Source organism: Vitis vinifera, chromosome 10, assembly GCF_030704535.1.
Source record: "Vitis vinifera cultivar Pinot Noir 40024 chromosome 10, ASM3070453v1".
NCBI lineage: Eukaryota > Viridiplantae > Streptophyta > Magnoliopsida > Vitales > Vitaceae > Vitis > Vitis vinifera.
Genome location: NC_081814.1, coordinates 16,456,784 through 16,473,354, shown reverse-complemented (window position 1 = coordinate 16,473,354; position 16,571 = coordinate 16,456,784). Strand labels below are relative to the sequence as shown.

At 26.6% G+C, this 16,571-nt stretch overlaps 1 protein-coding gene across 1 annotated transcript; it reads right to left on the bottom strand.

Annotated features, from left to right (window-relative positions):
- Positions 1–2,143: 2,143 nt before the first annotated feature.
- Positions 2,144–3,334, bottom strand: LOC100259675 (FAS1 domain-containing protein SELMODRAFT_448915-like). The gene has a single exon (XM_002271057.4). The coding sequence runs from the start codon at positions 3,185–3,187 to the stop codon at positions 2,390–2,392; it is 798 nt and encodes a 265-aa protein (XP_002271093.2). The 5' UTR covers positions 3,188–3,334; the 3' UTR covers positions 2,144–2,389.
- Positions 3,335–16,571: the final 13,237 nt, after the last annotated feature.

Below are 16,571 nucleotides of genomic sequence, written 5' to 3'. Positions count from 1 at the left end.
TATTCTTATCATTTAAATCTCTATTTACTTTAAGTTTATTTACAATTTAAATAAAAGGCTACCCCAAACTTAATAAAAATGCTTTCAGAAGCAAATTTGAAGTAAAGCAAAATTTGATTTTTCATTTTATTTATAAATTGATAGATTTTATTGAATTTCTTTGACAAAATTTTACCCCCAATAAAATTATTAAAGATAAAAATCTAAAAAAAAAAAAAAGAAAGAGTATTTTGAGCATTACTAATATGAATAGACAATAAAATCCACTACTTTTTATTTTTAGTTTTTAAACATCAAAAAATAAAATGAAATAAAATAAAATCTATTTCTTGTACTTACTTAAATTTCTACACATCTAAGTCCTTACACAAGACAAATTTAAAGTTTTCTAACTCAAAAAGAACTTTGTTTCAAAAGCATTTAAATGAGAAAATTTGACTTCAAACACTAAAATTTCTTCCTTAATTTACACTTCAAATTTTATAATTTTGGGCTACTCCTTGTTAATATTTTAAACAATAGCTTTAAACCTTGTGCGTGCTTGTTAACCTACTTCTAAAAATTTCAAAATAGTAAAAATTATTCTAAGAATAAAAAATTATAAAATAAGGAATTTATCATTATCATCCACATAAAAAATTATTATACTTTTTGTTATTTGTATAATTAAAATAAAATATTCTAAAGCTAATAATTTGACAAATAATAGATTGATAAAACCTAAATTAAATTAAAGGACAAATATAACCATTCAATTACATAATTTCAAATATCCAAAACATCAAATTTCGAACAAATATCCAACAACTTCAAATATCTTATAATGATGACAACGTAGGAAACGACAAGTTAATTAAATATTTAAAAGAACTCATATGCAATTTGGACCCAAAGTTGTTGCATGGACACCGGAGCAATTGTTGCAAAAGAACTATTTACTTTTGAGGTTTGATTGTCCCTTTCCAATTCTGTCACGTCAATGGCATATTTAGAAACTACTCTATCAATAATTAAAATTTATCTAAAAAAGTTATGAATCAAAAAACATGTCATAACGATTTTTGTTTCCATAAGAAACAAATATGGTGTCATTTTATTCAACATTAGGAAACATACCTTGACATTAAGGGCATGTTGAATGACATTTCTCAATCTTGCTGCTTAACATTGGTTGAATATCTCGTCTTTTTCCATGACACAATCATTACTACAAAAATCACTTTTCAAATAGCGTATATTAAAATATGGTGCCATGAAACTCTAATTTTATGTATATAGTATATATATTTAATAATGTTATGTAATGTTTGTTTTTTGATTGAATAAAAAAAATTAAAATATTTAGTTTTTTTTATTCAATTAAAAGTAACCCATTGACCTTGTTCAACATAATTAAAGTGAACTTGTTATTAATAAACTTATTTTAATTATGTTGAACGGTATCAATAAGTTACTTTTAATTGAATAGAAAAAACCAAATATTTTTATTTTTTTCTATTTAACCAAAATACAAATATTTCCTTAACCTAAGAAAAATAAGCATTAAATTGAGTATTATTATGAATACATACAAATCATATAAATAAATTGAATATAAAAAATTTATCCCGAGGAAAGAAATAAAAAAATTACGTTGCGAGTTGCAAATAGTTTTTATCAAAACTCATAAAAATCATGTGTTGTTCCTTGCCCACCAACAACAGCATACCTAAAGATGAAGAGTTTAGGTCAATTATCAACAAATGGACACCCTTTAAGGTAATTCTCCCAACCTTCAATTCCAAATCATGGACTGGGTTTTGGGTTTTCCATCATTAGTAATTTAAAACAAGAATCAAGCATTGGCCATAGCTATTTGTGGAATGCCCATAATTTGGTCATTGAAAGATTTAGTTATCATGAATCCTATCCTCTCTCTGGTAGTTTGCATTCTTCTCAAGTAAATTGTGAGTTGGTTGGCCATGTCGTGCATGGCATGGAGGCCGTTATTTTCAGTTTATCATTTCGCTATGATCAGTTCTTAATTGTTAGTCTCAATTTTCAATTTCCATGATAGTGGATGATGTCAAGTGAAGTTGCGAATATATACGAAGGATCTGGCTGTTGATGTCTGGATCTATAATGAAAGGTGAAGCATTTGAGATGAAGAATCATTTTTCTCTGAATTCTCATTTAGAAGCAGTTTCTTGATTGAGAGGGAAAAAAAAAACAATACAACAGTCCCTTTCTCTGAAATAGCAGAATATATCAACCCTAACAAGAAAAGCCCAGGCAGATCAAGATAACGAGTCAATCGGAGACCATTAATGTTGACCCAACAAAATTTGAGCTATCAAAAACCCTAAGAGAACGATCATCTCCATGAATTCTTCCTTTTCCAGATAACCCATCAACGACTAAGAGGAATTCTATGAATCTTGAATGCAAAAGCGGCACAAACAACCGAAAAAACGACCGGATACTCGGTGCACAAGCATGCAGCGTCCGACCTTCGGCGCCCCCATGTTTCTCCGGCCATCGACGGAGGCGGAGGTGGTGGATGGGTAGGCTGCGCTGTGCCTACTTCCGGTGGGAGTGATGGTTTCAATGGAAAGGTTTCGTTGCCGTAGAGTGAGTAGTCGAGGACGGAAGCGACTCCGTGGACGGAGACTGCGGAGGCGAGGTAGAGGTCGGGGTGGGTGATGGGAGAGTCGTCGATGGTGAAGTTGGAGGGAGTATTGTTGGTGATGAGAATGGACATGGTGGGCAAGAGAGTGGGGAGGCGAGAGTGGGTGGTGAAGCGTTGGAGATCGGAGAACGAGAGGCGTTGAGGGACGATATGGTAGGGGAAGATGAGTGGGTTCAATGTGGTGGTGGTAGCGGCGGCGGCGGCTGTGGCGTTGTCAGACGGGATGAAGAGGGTGGCGGTGATGGGAAGCGTGGAGGGATCGGCGGAGTAGAGGAGGTTGGCCCATCCTCCAAAGTCGCCGGTGCCGATGAGGGCGTCGATTATGTTGTTCAGTTGCTGCTGCTGCTCCCTAGGTGGTGGAGCAGCGGCTGGAGACGGCGGAGACGGCGGAGGTGCCGGTGACAATGACATCGGAGGAGAGGCCAGTGGCGACGGCACTGGCATTGGCGGAGACGCCTTGATGCTTGTGAGGAGGAGGAGGAGGAGGAGGAGAAGGAAGAAAGAGAGGGAAATGGCCATAAGAGAGAGGTCTTGGTGGTTTCTTGCAAAATGTAAGCTTCTTCGAAAGAGATGGATTTTTGGAGGAGCCAACTGTTATAACCAACAGCCGACCCATCATGAAAGAAGGGGGATGGGAATGCCCGGGTTTTGCCTCTTACTCGCCCCATCCCACTTGGTACAGGCTTGGAATTTAAATCAACGATTTTGAAATGATTTGAGATTTTTTTTTCAACCGAGGCGAGTCCAAGGCAGGTTCAAGTATTGCTTTTTCTCATCCCGTCATGCCCACATTATATAAAATTAATTTAATTAAAATTTTATTTTTTTTATTTTTAATATATAGATAATAATAAAATAATTAAATAATTTTTATTAAAATAAGTTCTAAAAATTATAATTGATAAAATATATATTTTTAATATAATTAAAATTTTTAAAAATATTTTTTTAAAATAATTAAAAAAATTTCAAAAAAAACAAAACTTTCGTAATTATCCTACCCGTTTAATATTTGTAATAGGATAAAAATGAAAATTATTTTGGATAAATGAAATGGGATTAGGATGAGAGCAACCCGTTTTTGGTCCACCCCGTTGTCATTCCTATATACAAGATGTTTGATTGTTTTTTAGTCATGCGTCTCAACCATGGACTAAATTTTTCTAAAATTCATTAAAATATTTCATATTTATCAAAAATTATTGTCATCAACTCTATTTTTAAATTCTCAATTTATTATTTTTAAATGACTGATCACCACTCTTATAACACAAGTGTAAGTAATTTAATCTCACAACATAGAACTTCCAAGACTAATGCTATTTCAACACAAAAGAAAAATGAATAAATACCAAAATTTTAAATATTTTGCAATTTACTCATCAAAAATATTGTTAAACTTTTGCCATTGTTTTAGTCTCCTAACAAAAAAATAATAATGCATCATATATACATATATAATGCAGTCATAAATGGACCATAAAATATTCCTATTGACTTAGGCCTTTTTTTTTTCTTTTTTTTTTATTAAATCCTACTCTTTTCTGTAAGTCTGAGTCCCAACGGTATAACTCTGCCTCCCCACCTTTTGACTCAGGCTTTTTGATCAAATCCGGTCCTAACCTTTAACTTTCCTTGATTGATGTGATACGGTAACATTACTAAGAAAATGGTAGGCTAATCTAATGATGAGAGATCTTGTCCTGTAATGGTGTGAACGTTCATGGCATCGGGGAAGGGAAAAGGAGATTTTTACCCACCCTTTCTCTCTCTACCGTGTTTCCATAGAATTTTCGAGTGAATTGTGATTCCATCTCCATTGGTCTAGTGATGTAAGGTAATCCTATCACCTATAATAATTATAAGGATATGAGATATAAAAATATCAGTTTAACTTATTTTTGGTTTTATTCTATCACTTTTCATGTGTGACTACTTAAATTCATCCTTATTTAATAATTTTTAGAATTTTCATTTTTTTTTAACCCTTTTATAAATAATTAAAAAATAAATATTATTTTCCATTTTAAATTATAAATAAATAAAAATTATATTAATAATTCAAAAACTATTTTGGAAATAATTTCTAAAAATAATGTTAATTTAAATAAATAAAAATTATCTTTTACATTTTAAAGATAAATAATTTAATGATTAAAACACTATTTAAAATAAATATATTCACTATTTTCTTTTCTTTTAAACTAAAAAGTATTTTTTTTTACTATTATAAAATAAAAGGTTTAAATTTTCTTTTAATCTTCTTCCTTCTTTATTTTAATAACTATTTGAACATGACTTTTGATAATAAATTATATGAAATGTTGCAAATTTGTTTATTAAGGATTTTTAAAATTACTTGAATTAATTGAAAATTTATCAAAATAATAAAAAGAAAAAGAAATAACAAGGATGGATGAAGAGTTTTTTTTTTAAATATCTAACTAAAATGTTTTTGTATGACCTAAATTTAGATGTGGATTATATCAATACATAGTATAATATAGATTGATTTTTTTGCATATAAAAGGGTTTAATGATATATTTACTCATTTTAAATTAAAACAAGTAGTTAAAAATTATTATGTTTAAGTTTAATTTAAAAATATTTTTCTAGTTTTTTTTTTTTAAAAAAAAAACTTATTTTCTATATTGTCTCTTTTTGAAAATTCGTTTAATTAAAAAATGAAAACTATTTTTAAAAATGAAAATTGAAAACCTTCTTTAGTACTATTTTTTTATATGAAAATAATAAAAAGAATTAAATTTCATTTATTGATTATTCTTTTTTATTTTTTCTATTATTTATTTTAATAATAAAATAAAAAATATAATATGTTCACAATTAAACAAAGGAATTGACCAATTGTGTATTTTTTTTTCACAAAAATACAATATACTCACAAAAAATAAAACAAAATTGAATTTACTTTCTTCCATTTTCTCAACCATACTACTAGAATCATGTTTAATACACTTATAGACACACATTCACTATAAGGATATAGAATTTGCGTCACTATACAAGGGTATTCACTAACTGCACAAGGGGTGTACAAGGTTACCCTTTGTGAAATATTTCAATTTTCAATAGATTCTAAACTACTTATTTATTTTCCTTGTCACTTATAGAATATACACTCATATCATACACTTTATTTAACTCACACATGGAAATTTCAATACTTTCCTTAGTAATAATGTTTAGGGAAAAAAAAAATTGACTTTAAGTCATCCACTATTTTCTCAATCAAATCATTGGAAACATGGTTGGATATATAACTTAGGAAGGATATGAAATTTGTGTCACTGTACAAGGATATTACACTAACTGTACAAGGGAAATATACTAAATATACAAGGGTGTACAAAGTTACCCTTTGTGAAATATTTCAATCAATTTTGAACCACTTCTTTTTATTTTCCTTGTCACTCATGAATTGTATACTCGTGTTATACACTTTATTTAACTCTCACATGAAAATTTCAAAACTTTCCCTACTAATGATGTTTAGGGAAAAAAATTTAACTCTAAGTCGTTCAACATTTTTTCAACCAAACCATTATAAACATGATTAACATACCCATGTGAATACATAACTTAGGAGGGATATGAAATTTGTGTTGTTATACAAATATATTATACTAACTATAGAAGGGAGATATACTAAGTATACAAAACTACAATTTGTGAAATATTTCAATCGATTCTAAATCACTTTTTTTTTTCCTTGTCACCCAAGGATTGTACACATATGTCATGTACTTTATTTAACTTCCGCATATAAATTTCAATGCTTTCCTCAACAATGATGTTTGAGGAAAAAAATTTGACCCTAAGTCATTTACCATTTTCTTGACCAAACCATTGAAAACATGATTAACTCACTTACATGGACACATAACATTGGAGGGATATAAAATTTGCATCATTGTACAAGGAAAATGTGTCAAGTGTACAAGGGTGTACAAAACTCCTAATAGGTTTTGTACTATTTTTAAACAATTTGAGTTTGACATTAGGATGATAATTGATAATTTTTTCTTTTTTTACCAAACTGTGTCATTAAGACCTTTCCTACCAAAATTAACACATAGGAAATAAAATTAAAATTAATCATGTTTGAATTGTTCATTAAAAGTAAACTAAATGAAATATATATTTTTACTATTTTGCTCTTATAAGCATAATTTCACTGTTATCAATAAAGATTAAAAAAGCATATTTAAATGGAATTAAAAATAAACAATAAATTATTTTTGTAACATTTTTATTTTGTAAATCATTAATTTAAATTATGAAATTAGTTTTAAATTTTAAAATATTTTTTGTAATTATAGTTTTGAAGATTTCGTGATTTTTATCTTATTAATTTTTTAAAAAATTGCTTTAATAAGAAAATATTTATTTTAATGGTTTTAAATATTTAAATATTTATTTTAAAATATTTAGGATTAGTGTGAGGAACAATTAGGTAATTTTGAAATGGAGAAATTTTGAATATCTTGAAGTGCATGTGAGTATTTACATTATTTTGAAAATAATATGAGAAATAATAAACACTATGTGTCTAATTTGCAAGTTAGAAAAAAAAAAAGAATAAGAATATTTTATGAGGTATTTAAAAATTGTTTAATATATATGACAAATAATGTACAACATATTTATTATTTTGTAAGTAAGAAACAAAAAAAAATTGCTAAGGTATTTAAAAAATATTTATTATATATTCTATAAGTTTGAAAAAAAAATGATGATTTCTAATTTGAAAGTTAGAACAAACAAATAATACTAATATTTTATGAGGTGTTTAAAAATTGTTTAATATATATATGAGAAATAATTTAAGTTTGAAATAAAAAAATAATATTTATTGTATATTATGTAAGTTTTCAAGGTATCTTAAAAATATTTATTATATATTACGTAAGTTTAAAAAAAAAAAAGAATAATATTTGATGAGGTATTTAAAAGTTATTTACATCAAAAATGTATTTGACAATAATAATTTTTAACATGTTCAATTTTTTTGGAAAAAAATGATTAAGAAATCATTCAACTTGGTTCAATAAATAAATAAGTGAGAGAAGGTGAAAGAGTGAAAGAGAGGATGAGAAAGGTGGGTGACCGATTAGTTTTTCTATTTAATAGCCAAGGGTATTTTAGGATTTTTTTAAAGGTAATATCTTTCATCTCAATTTCTATTCTTTCATTAGGTTTTGAGTTTAAATATGAGTAATAGGACGACCTTGAGCTAATTATCAAACCCAATTAACCCCAAAACACAATTTTCCCTAGATTTTTTAGAAGTGTAGGGTAATTTTAAAAAATAATTTACAAAGTAATATATGGAAAAAATATTTTCAAATTTATCGTAAATTTTATTGACTAAGAAAGAAAAAAGTAAATATCGTCTTTTGAAAAGACAATGCATTTTCTCTCCCCTTGAAGAGACGATTTCTAAAAAATTTATAAGTTAAAATTGCCTCTTAGAGACTTTTTTTTTTTTAATTATTTAATTTTTTTTTTCAAAAAGTCTAAAATTGTCTCTTAAAGAGACGATTTCTTAAAAAAAGAAAATAATAATAATAATAATGGGAGGAAAATATACAATTTCTCAAAAAGAAAAAAATAATAATAATCATAATAATAAGGGGAGAAATTGTCTCTTCAAGAGACCGATTTCAAAAAATTAAAGAAAAAAAACATGTTTTCTTAATAGGTTTTCTAATTTTAATAATATTTTAATTAATAATATATTTTATTAATAAAATTGTTATAATTATAAATAATATATCAATAATAAACATAAAATCAATTTGGTAGAAAAATTAGACTGATCCAACTTAAGGTGATTACCTTGGAATGGGGGTGAATGGAGTGATAGTTTCTTTTTGTAAATTTAAATTATGTGAATGCAAGAGACAATTATATGCAAATATATAATAAAACGATATAAAAACAATTGCAGATAATGTAAGAGAGTAAGGAAGAGAGAAAGCAAACACAAGATTTTTATAGTGGTTTGGCGTAACTTGCCCTACGTCCACTCTCCTCTAATTTCAATCTCAAGCTTAAAGTTCCACTAATTCAAGGTTTCTAATCCAAGCCTTCAAGCAATATAATTGGATTATGATTCTAACAAACTCTCTTGGACTTTTGACTCCAAACACCCTTTACAATCTCCAAGAGATATATCACTCTTGAACAACCCCTCAAGTGATACCCTACACTTAAGACTCTCTAAGTGATACCTCACACTTAGACTTCGCTTCTCAAAGATTTACAAATGAAGATAGGAAATATTCTCACAAAATCATAGTACAAAACTTTAAGCTCAAATGTACTAGAAAAACTATGATTGAATTGTGCACTAAAAATATGTAAGTATTAGAACAATGGTGCACTAAAAAACACTTTCCCAAGACTCAAATATATTTAATAAATGTTTAGGAAGGTTAAGTTCTTGAAACAATGAATATTAGAGTCTTTTTATAGAGGAAAATGACCAAACTAGCCATTGGGGGTTCGACCGGTTGGCTAGCCGTTAACATTTAATTCTTGGTATGTGACCGTTGGACCTTGACCACCTCTTGACCGAAACTTGATCGGTTGAATGAGCGTTCTAGAAGAAAGAGAAAGTTTTTGCACCTTTTGATCGGTTGAGCTGAATAAGTAGACTGGTTCCTCATTTGATTCAACCGATTGAGCTGTTTTTGACTCAACAACCATCATTTTCAACTTAAAACCTTTTAAACAAAATTGGAAAGCATTTGACACAATGTCTTAATTGAAAACATGAAATTATCCAATTTTAAAACATTTAAAACAAAATAAATCTTAGATGATTTTGATACGTAAATAAAGAATGTAATGCATAAAAAAAACCTAGTATACCAACAACCTTATAAAGAGATCTTATAAAGCTTAGGCTTTGCAAAAACACTTCTTTTTGAAGTCTTCTTCTTCTTATTGATTTATCTTTGGCTTGATTTTGTCTTTGTGATTATCACTTTGGAAATCGTTGTGCCTAATCACACTTGAAATATAATCTTTAGTTTCAAATCTTGTTTTGTTATCATCAAAACCGAGATTAACCAAACCTTGGTTTCAGACAATTAATTTTACACTAAATATATTTATAATAATTTAATTATTAAAATATGTTATTAGTTAAAATATTATTAAAAATAAGAAAATGAAAAAATAAAATTAATTTTGATTCATCTCTTAAAGATACGATTTCCCCCATGATTTTTTTTCCCTTGAGAAATCGTCTTTTTAAGAGACAATTTTAAACTTTTTGGAAATTTTTGTAAAGAATAATAAAAAGAAATCGTCTCTTCAAAAGACAATTTTAGCTTATAAATATTTTTGTAAAAAATGAATAAATTTTCTTTTCAAAAGAAGATTTTTACTTTTCTCTTTCCTAGTTGACAAAGACTATGGTACATTTAGAAATTTTTTTTTTTACTACAATAATTCACGAATTATTTTTTTAAACTGCCGCACACTTATCAAAAATTTGTGTTTCCATAGATGAAAAAATTAAATAAATATGAAACTACAAAAATGAATTAAACCATCAACCATAGAATTAATGGTTTTAATTCATACTAATGCTAATTTTTGTATTATATATATATATATATATATATAGATGCATTGTTTTATCAAACTTCACATTTTATGTATAATTAATTGACTAATATTAATGTTGTTGATGTTGTAATCAATAAAGTATATATATTTAAGACATTTTATAATTGATTCAATCCGAGGATTTGAAAACCAATATATCAATTTAAGTTTGGCTTCAAAATCTTCAACCTCAAGTAGATTGGGTTGAATTTGGTTGACCAACTAAAATTTGCTTCTTTATCAAATGCATTTGATTTGTTGTAGGATAGGTAGCTAGTGCTAATACTTTCTTAACATGTTGATGTGTATTCTTATCCATAAATAAATGAAAAGACAAACATGTACCTATGTGACACATTCAAATGTTGACACACTTGATGCATTATTTAATCAATTAGCAATTGAATTTATTATGAATACATTGAAGTTGTAGCATAAAATGCAAATTATTAAATCATACAATCACAAAACATGTAAAACCTAGGATAATTGTGTTGAAATTATTGTAGTCTTCATGACCACATGAAGTTAATACCCCATGTTCTAAGGGTTCATGATTTTAATCCCCATATTCTAAGGGTTCATGACCCTTATATTTCTCATATTATACTATTAGAAATACTTGAATTACTCCATTCTTAACAATGAATCTTCAAAGTGCATTAAAAAACTACCTAGGGGCTCTCTAGATTTAACAAGTGGAAGCAATAAGCATATTAAAACTTAGATCTAAAGGTTATATGGTCATACCTATGATCTGATTATTCCCTATATCAAAGCCAATGCAATAAAGAGGTATCATGGGCATCACAGATCTCGAAAAAACAAAGGTCTTCCACCCAATGGCTTTCTTTCCTGGTTGAAGGACTTAAGGAGGTGGAATTCTCACTGGAATGATGAAAGTTAGAGTTCCTCCCATTAGAAGTCTAAATGATAAGTGAATAAAGATTGAAACCTTAAACCCCTAAGAGTAGGGGGTTATATAGGCTTTCCTATGGGCTTAAGCGGCTTTCCTATGGGCTTAAGCGACTTGGGCTCATCTTAAGCCTTGAGTCATTTGATCTAACTCACTTAGATTCTAATTAATTAATTAACCTTATTAGGCTTCAATTAATTAATTAGTCTTACTAGGTTCCAATTAATAAATTAGCCAAATTTAGAAAGACTATTCATAAACATTTATGCAACCTTGTGTATTTATCAAAATACCCTTATACACACATATAAATATAGAACCTATAAATCCCTTTAAAATCGTGTCACTGTGGAACATAAGCTCAAGCGAGGATCACTAGGACCTATAAGAAAATATTGGCTTCCTTATAATCAAATTTTGAAGCTGACTTAGCATCTCACGATTGAGAGTTAACTGTATTCCAGTATCCAATGATATTATAAAGAGATACTAACTTCGAGCCCACAATCTACTATCCACTATATGATAGCTCCCCATGAACTAAAGTCCATAATCTAACAAGATGAATCTATCAACCTTTACAATCTTTAAGTTTAAGATTTTCCTATTATATGATCAACTAACATATTCTAACTATCTAAGAGTATATGTCAAATTCCAATTAAAGAATTAATGTGATCATAGATTTTCTAATCATGTGTCTTTAGGACCACCCAAGGGAACATTGTTACATTAAACCCATGAGATATTATGATGCATGTCTTGAGTATACCTATTGCCACTAGTTTTCATCAATAATGACTCAATTCATAGTGAATGTATGATCACCTTAGGATCTCATCCATAAGTCAAAGTCACTAAAGACTTTAGTATAAGCTTAGTATCTTCTTAAAGTTAAGAGTCAATATAGTATAGTAGCTTAGTAAAATCACAATTACTTAATAGTTAATGTTATGAAAATTTTGTATGATCCTCTATTTTTATTGTTCTCATTTATTTTGATCAAATCACTTTAAAGCATATAATTGCATTTTGTTCATCTGTTGCGGATTTGTATTGTTTTTTGTTGTGTTGAGAATTTTAGGATGAGTTTTTTTTAATGATTTTTGTATTTTTCTACCTATGATCATTTATGAGAAATCTTAAGTTATTATTTCTTATATATATAGGTTTGGATCTAAAAAGACATTTTGAAATTTAATAGAAATGGAATATATTGATTGAATTCTCTTTTTATATATTTGAAAATGCATGTTGGAATATGGTGGAAAATGAGATGTAGAGATTGATTTTTATTTTTTTTTATTTTATGGAAATGGGTGTTGGAAATCCAATAGAAAATAAGATATCATGAGTGATCTTTTTATGTATGAATATGGGAATTCAATAGAAAATAGAATAGAGAGATTGATTTTTATTTATTTATTTATTTTTTTTTATGAAAATGCATGCTAGAAGTAATAGAATGTGATCTATTGAATGAAAAAGTAAAACATGGGAACAAAATTATAATGATATGCATGTGTTAAATAAATAAAAGAAAAATGGAAAAATGAATAGTAGGTTTGAGAATTGTACAAACCAACCATGAAAATGTACTAATGAGGTTAGTGGACATGCTTTTATCAATAAATTTTTTTTAATGATCTTACTGTTAGCACCTACATGAAATTTGAATTAATAATATGAAGGTTATTGAGAAAATTAATGTTTTGTTCATGTAACGGTGAAATGGATATTTTATGTTTGGTTTGCACTACAGTTTGATGTAAGTAAATTATTATTATTTTTTTATCATTAACTCATACTTTAAATTTTTCTTCTTTATTTAGGTCTCTCATCACTTTTTAATTTTTTTTTCTTAATACATGTTAGTTTAGGTTGGGTGTGGACAAATTGGGCCACACATGAGTGTTGTTAGAATTTAATATTTAGAAAATCAAGTGATTAAAGGTGGATTGCTTGATGAATTATGATTGAGATTGAGTTAATTTTTTTTTTTAATTTCTTTTCATCCAAGTAAGCAATTAGATAATCATATGACAATTGGCTTTGAATAAACCATCTTGGTTTTGATTCATGAAAATTTGACTTATCTTAATTTTTTTTTGCCAAATAATTCACACATGTACACTTACAATTTTTTTGGTGATCCAAGTTTAAAAATATATATGAATTGTTTTTCTTTTTAAAAATTGTTTTTATATCTCATTCATAATAAAATCAATCCTTGAAATTATATTTAAAATCCATCTTAGTCTTTTTAAGTATGAAATTTCAATTTCTTAAAAAAAAAAAAATAATGTTGCCCATTTTATTCGGTATGCAACTTTGAAAATATTTTAAAACGAATTTTAGTTTTAAATACACATGAATTAAAATTCATAGTTCCAACCAATGGATTCTTTATGAATGAATTCATGTAAATTAAAATGGGATTTAATAAATCCCTACATACAAAATTTTCCAAAAATAAGGTTTTTTGTTTAGGGAGAATTATGTTTTGGGGGTAGATGGACCCCCAAATTAACAAAAGGTCCATGTAACTCTTCAAATTGAGCCCAAGACCCAATGAAAGTATGGAAATTGAGTTGAAGGATATCATCCTTCAGTATTTCCAAAAATGCACTTTGTTGATTTTGAGAAAAAAAAATTAATATTTTTGAAAAATACTTTTATTTAATTTAATATTTTTTATTTAATTTAATATTTTTTTAAAAATACTTTTATGTAATTTAATATTTTTTAAAATACTTTTATGTAATTTAATATTTTTTTTAAATAAATTTATTTAATTTAATATTTTTTTAAATAAATTTATATAATTTAATATTTAAAAAAAATATTAAATTTAATATTTTTTTTAAATACTTTAATTTAATTTAATATTTTTGGAAAAAAAAATTTAATTTAATATTTTTGAAAAAAAAATTATTTAATTTAATATTTTTGAAAACTACTTTTATTTAATTTAGTATTTTTGAAAAAAAATTATTGAAAAAAATTTATTTAACTTAATTTTATAAAATATTTTATATGTGTTCTTAAAGGGTATATTTGTCCATTACTATTTCATATCTTTCAACTCAATTTCAAGAGTTATATGGACCTTTTGTTAATTTGGGGGCCCATCTACCCCCAAAAGATAATTCTCCCTTTTGTTTAGGCCATTAATAGCTCACTGTATATTTGAATTGGTAAATTGGAATATGAGCATTTATAGACTCTTTAAAATTTCTCTAATTATTCCATGGTGTTGTTAACTTTTTGAATTTGATTTTAGAGTTTTGGTTGAGTAAAAAATAATTTACCAATTAGAAAACGTAAATCAATATTTCAGAAGGTTCAGTTTTCACTTTGTTTTTTATATTCAGTTTTGTTTTGCAAAATTAAATTACTAAATGATTTATTTAAATTCATTGAATATTTTTTTCTTATATTTAATTTTTGACATATAAAATATTAAGAAATGATTTCTGAAATAAGATATATAATTTTTTCTTCTTGAACCTATTGCACAAATGCTCTCCTGAAGTTGAAAGAAGTTTACTTATTTTTAAATATGTTATGAATGTAATATTTCCTAATGATTATTTTGAATTCAAAATAAAAAAATTAGGCTAGTTTTTTGAATTTTTATATGATTTTAAGACATCTCTAGGTTAATTAAAAAAAAAATCAATTGTTGAATACTTTAAAAAGATGCCCTATTCTGCACCTATTAACATCATTATGAAATTTGATACTAAATAAGAGCTAGTTGATTAATTTGATCACTTGGATGATAAACTAGACATATAGGAGATATTCTTTGAAAATTTTCATGATAAAACTTAATTTCTAAATATTTATTTTAGATTTATTTTAAGAATCCCTTATTTTGATCATTTGTTGATTTTTTTTTCTTTTTTCTGTAAAGAAACCCACTTATGAATAAATTTGACATCGATTATATATAAGTTTAATTTTTGATCCATTTTTTAACTCATTATTATTATTTGTGAATTAATCTCATTTTTATGAAAGAACTTTAAAACGCTAAACCAAATAAGCAAACATTTTCCATTTATTTAAATTAAAGCTTGTGCTTGAACATTGTCTATTAGTGTTTGCTTGTTGTGTTGGGATTGTATGACATTAAATTCGACTTGTTATGGAATATGTGATTGCTTAGAATGTAATGTGATGTTATTACTTGTTATTTATCTTTTGTGTTTTCTAGAAGCACTTGGAATGCAAATTAAGTATGCATTTCTTTATCAAATTGATGAATTGTGTTTATGTTTTTATTTAGTTCTTTGTATCCATTAATTAATCAGTTAATCCTCAAAATTATCTCAACTTACTTAGTAGAGACCTAGTTTTTAAGGCTTAGTGGGGTGTTACAGTTCTTTAATGTACCTTTTTGATAAGTAATTTGACCCTCAAACCCAAATTGGTTTTCACAGACTTGTCTTTTCTTTTAGGAGTTACATTTAGGGTTTTTCTTTCTTATTTGGTTTTCTTTTTTTAAAAAATAAAACAAAAGTAAGTAGCGACTCCATTATTTAAAAAAATTAGTTTTTTACAAACAAAAAACGAGTCTTGCCATCGAGTGAGAACACATTATAAAATGCAGGATCACAATAATGTTTCATTTTATTTTAAAATTGTCTCACAAAAAAAGAAATGAATGAAAAATTCACATGATATGTGAAAAAATTAAGTTGTATTAAATAGAAATCCCATTAGATGAATTTGAATTGAATGCATTCTACTTTTGAATCTTAAATTAGTTAATTGAAATAATAATGTGAGATGGAATAAGAATTTCAAGTTGTTGATAATTTTATTCTTTAGAATTGAAGATTTACTTTCTTCACTTATGGTCTATCCTATTTAATCATGAAAATCTCTTGAATTCTATAAGTGAAATTATTTTGGTTTTTTTTGCGGGTTGTTAAATAATTGTTCATGCTCTATTATATTTAGATTACTTAATGTTCAACCAACTTTATGAAAATTATAATTCTAAGATTATTAAAGTATTTGAGGAAGTGTTAAAAGTATTTAATCTTGATCTTTGAGAATTTAGGATTTTATTTGAAATTCCTTGTGACCATAGGGTTCTAATGTTTAATTTGAACTTTATTGTAACAATAGAATATATTTTACCAAGTTGAGTTAATAAGATTTAGAGTTTCATAAATTTACAATTTTCTTGATATATTAGAGAGAAATATTTTGTTGTTATTTGGATTCTCTTTTGGAACTTTGTTTTCTCTTTATCAAATTAAATTTAGATATTTGGTATTTTATTCCTCTATAATTGTTTTATCATTCTTCAATTTTTTATATTAGTCATT

Coding starts and splice junctions, on each gene's coding strand:
- LOC100259675 (XM_002271057.4), bottom strand. CDS start 3,187: ATGGCCATTTCCCTCTCTTTCTTCCTTCTCCTCCTCCTCCTCCTCCTC.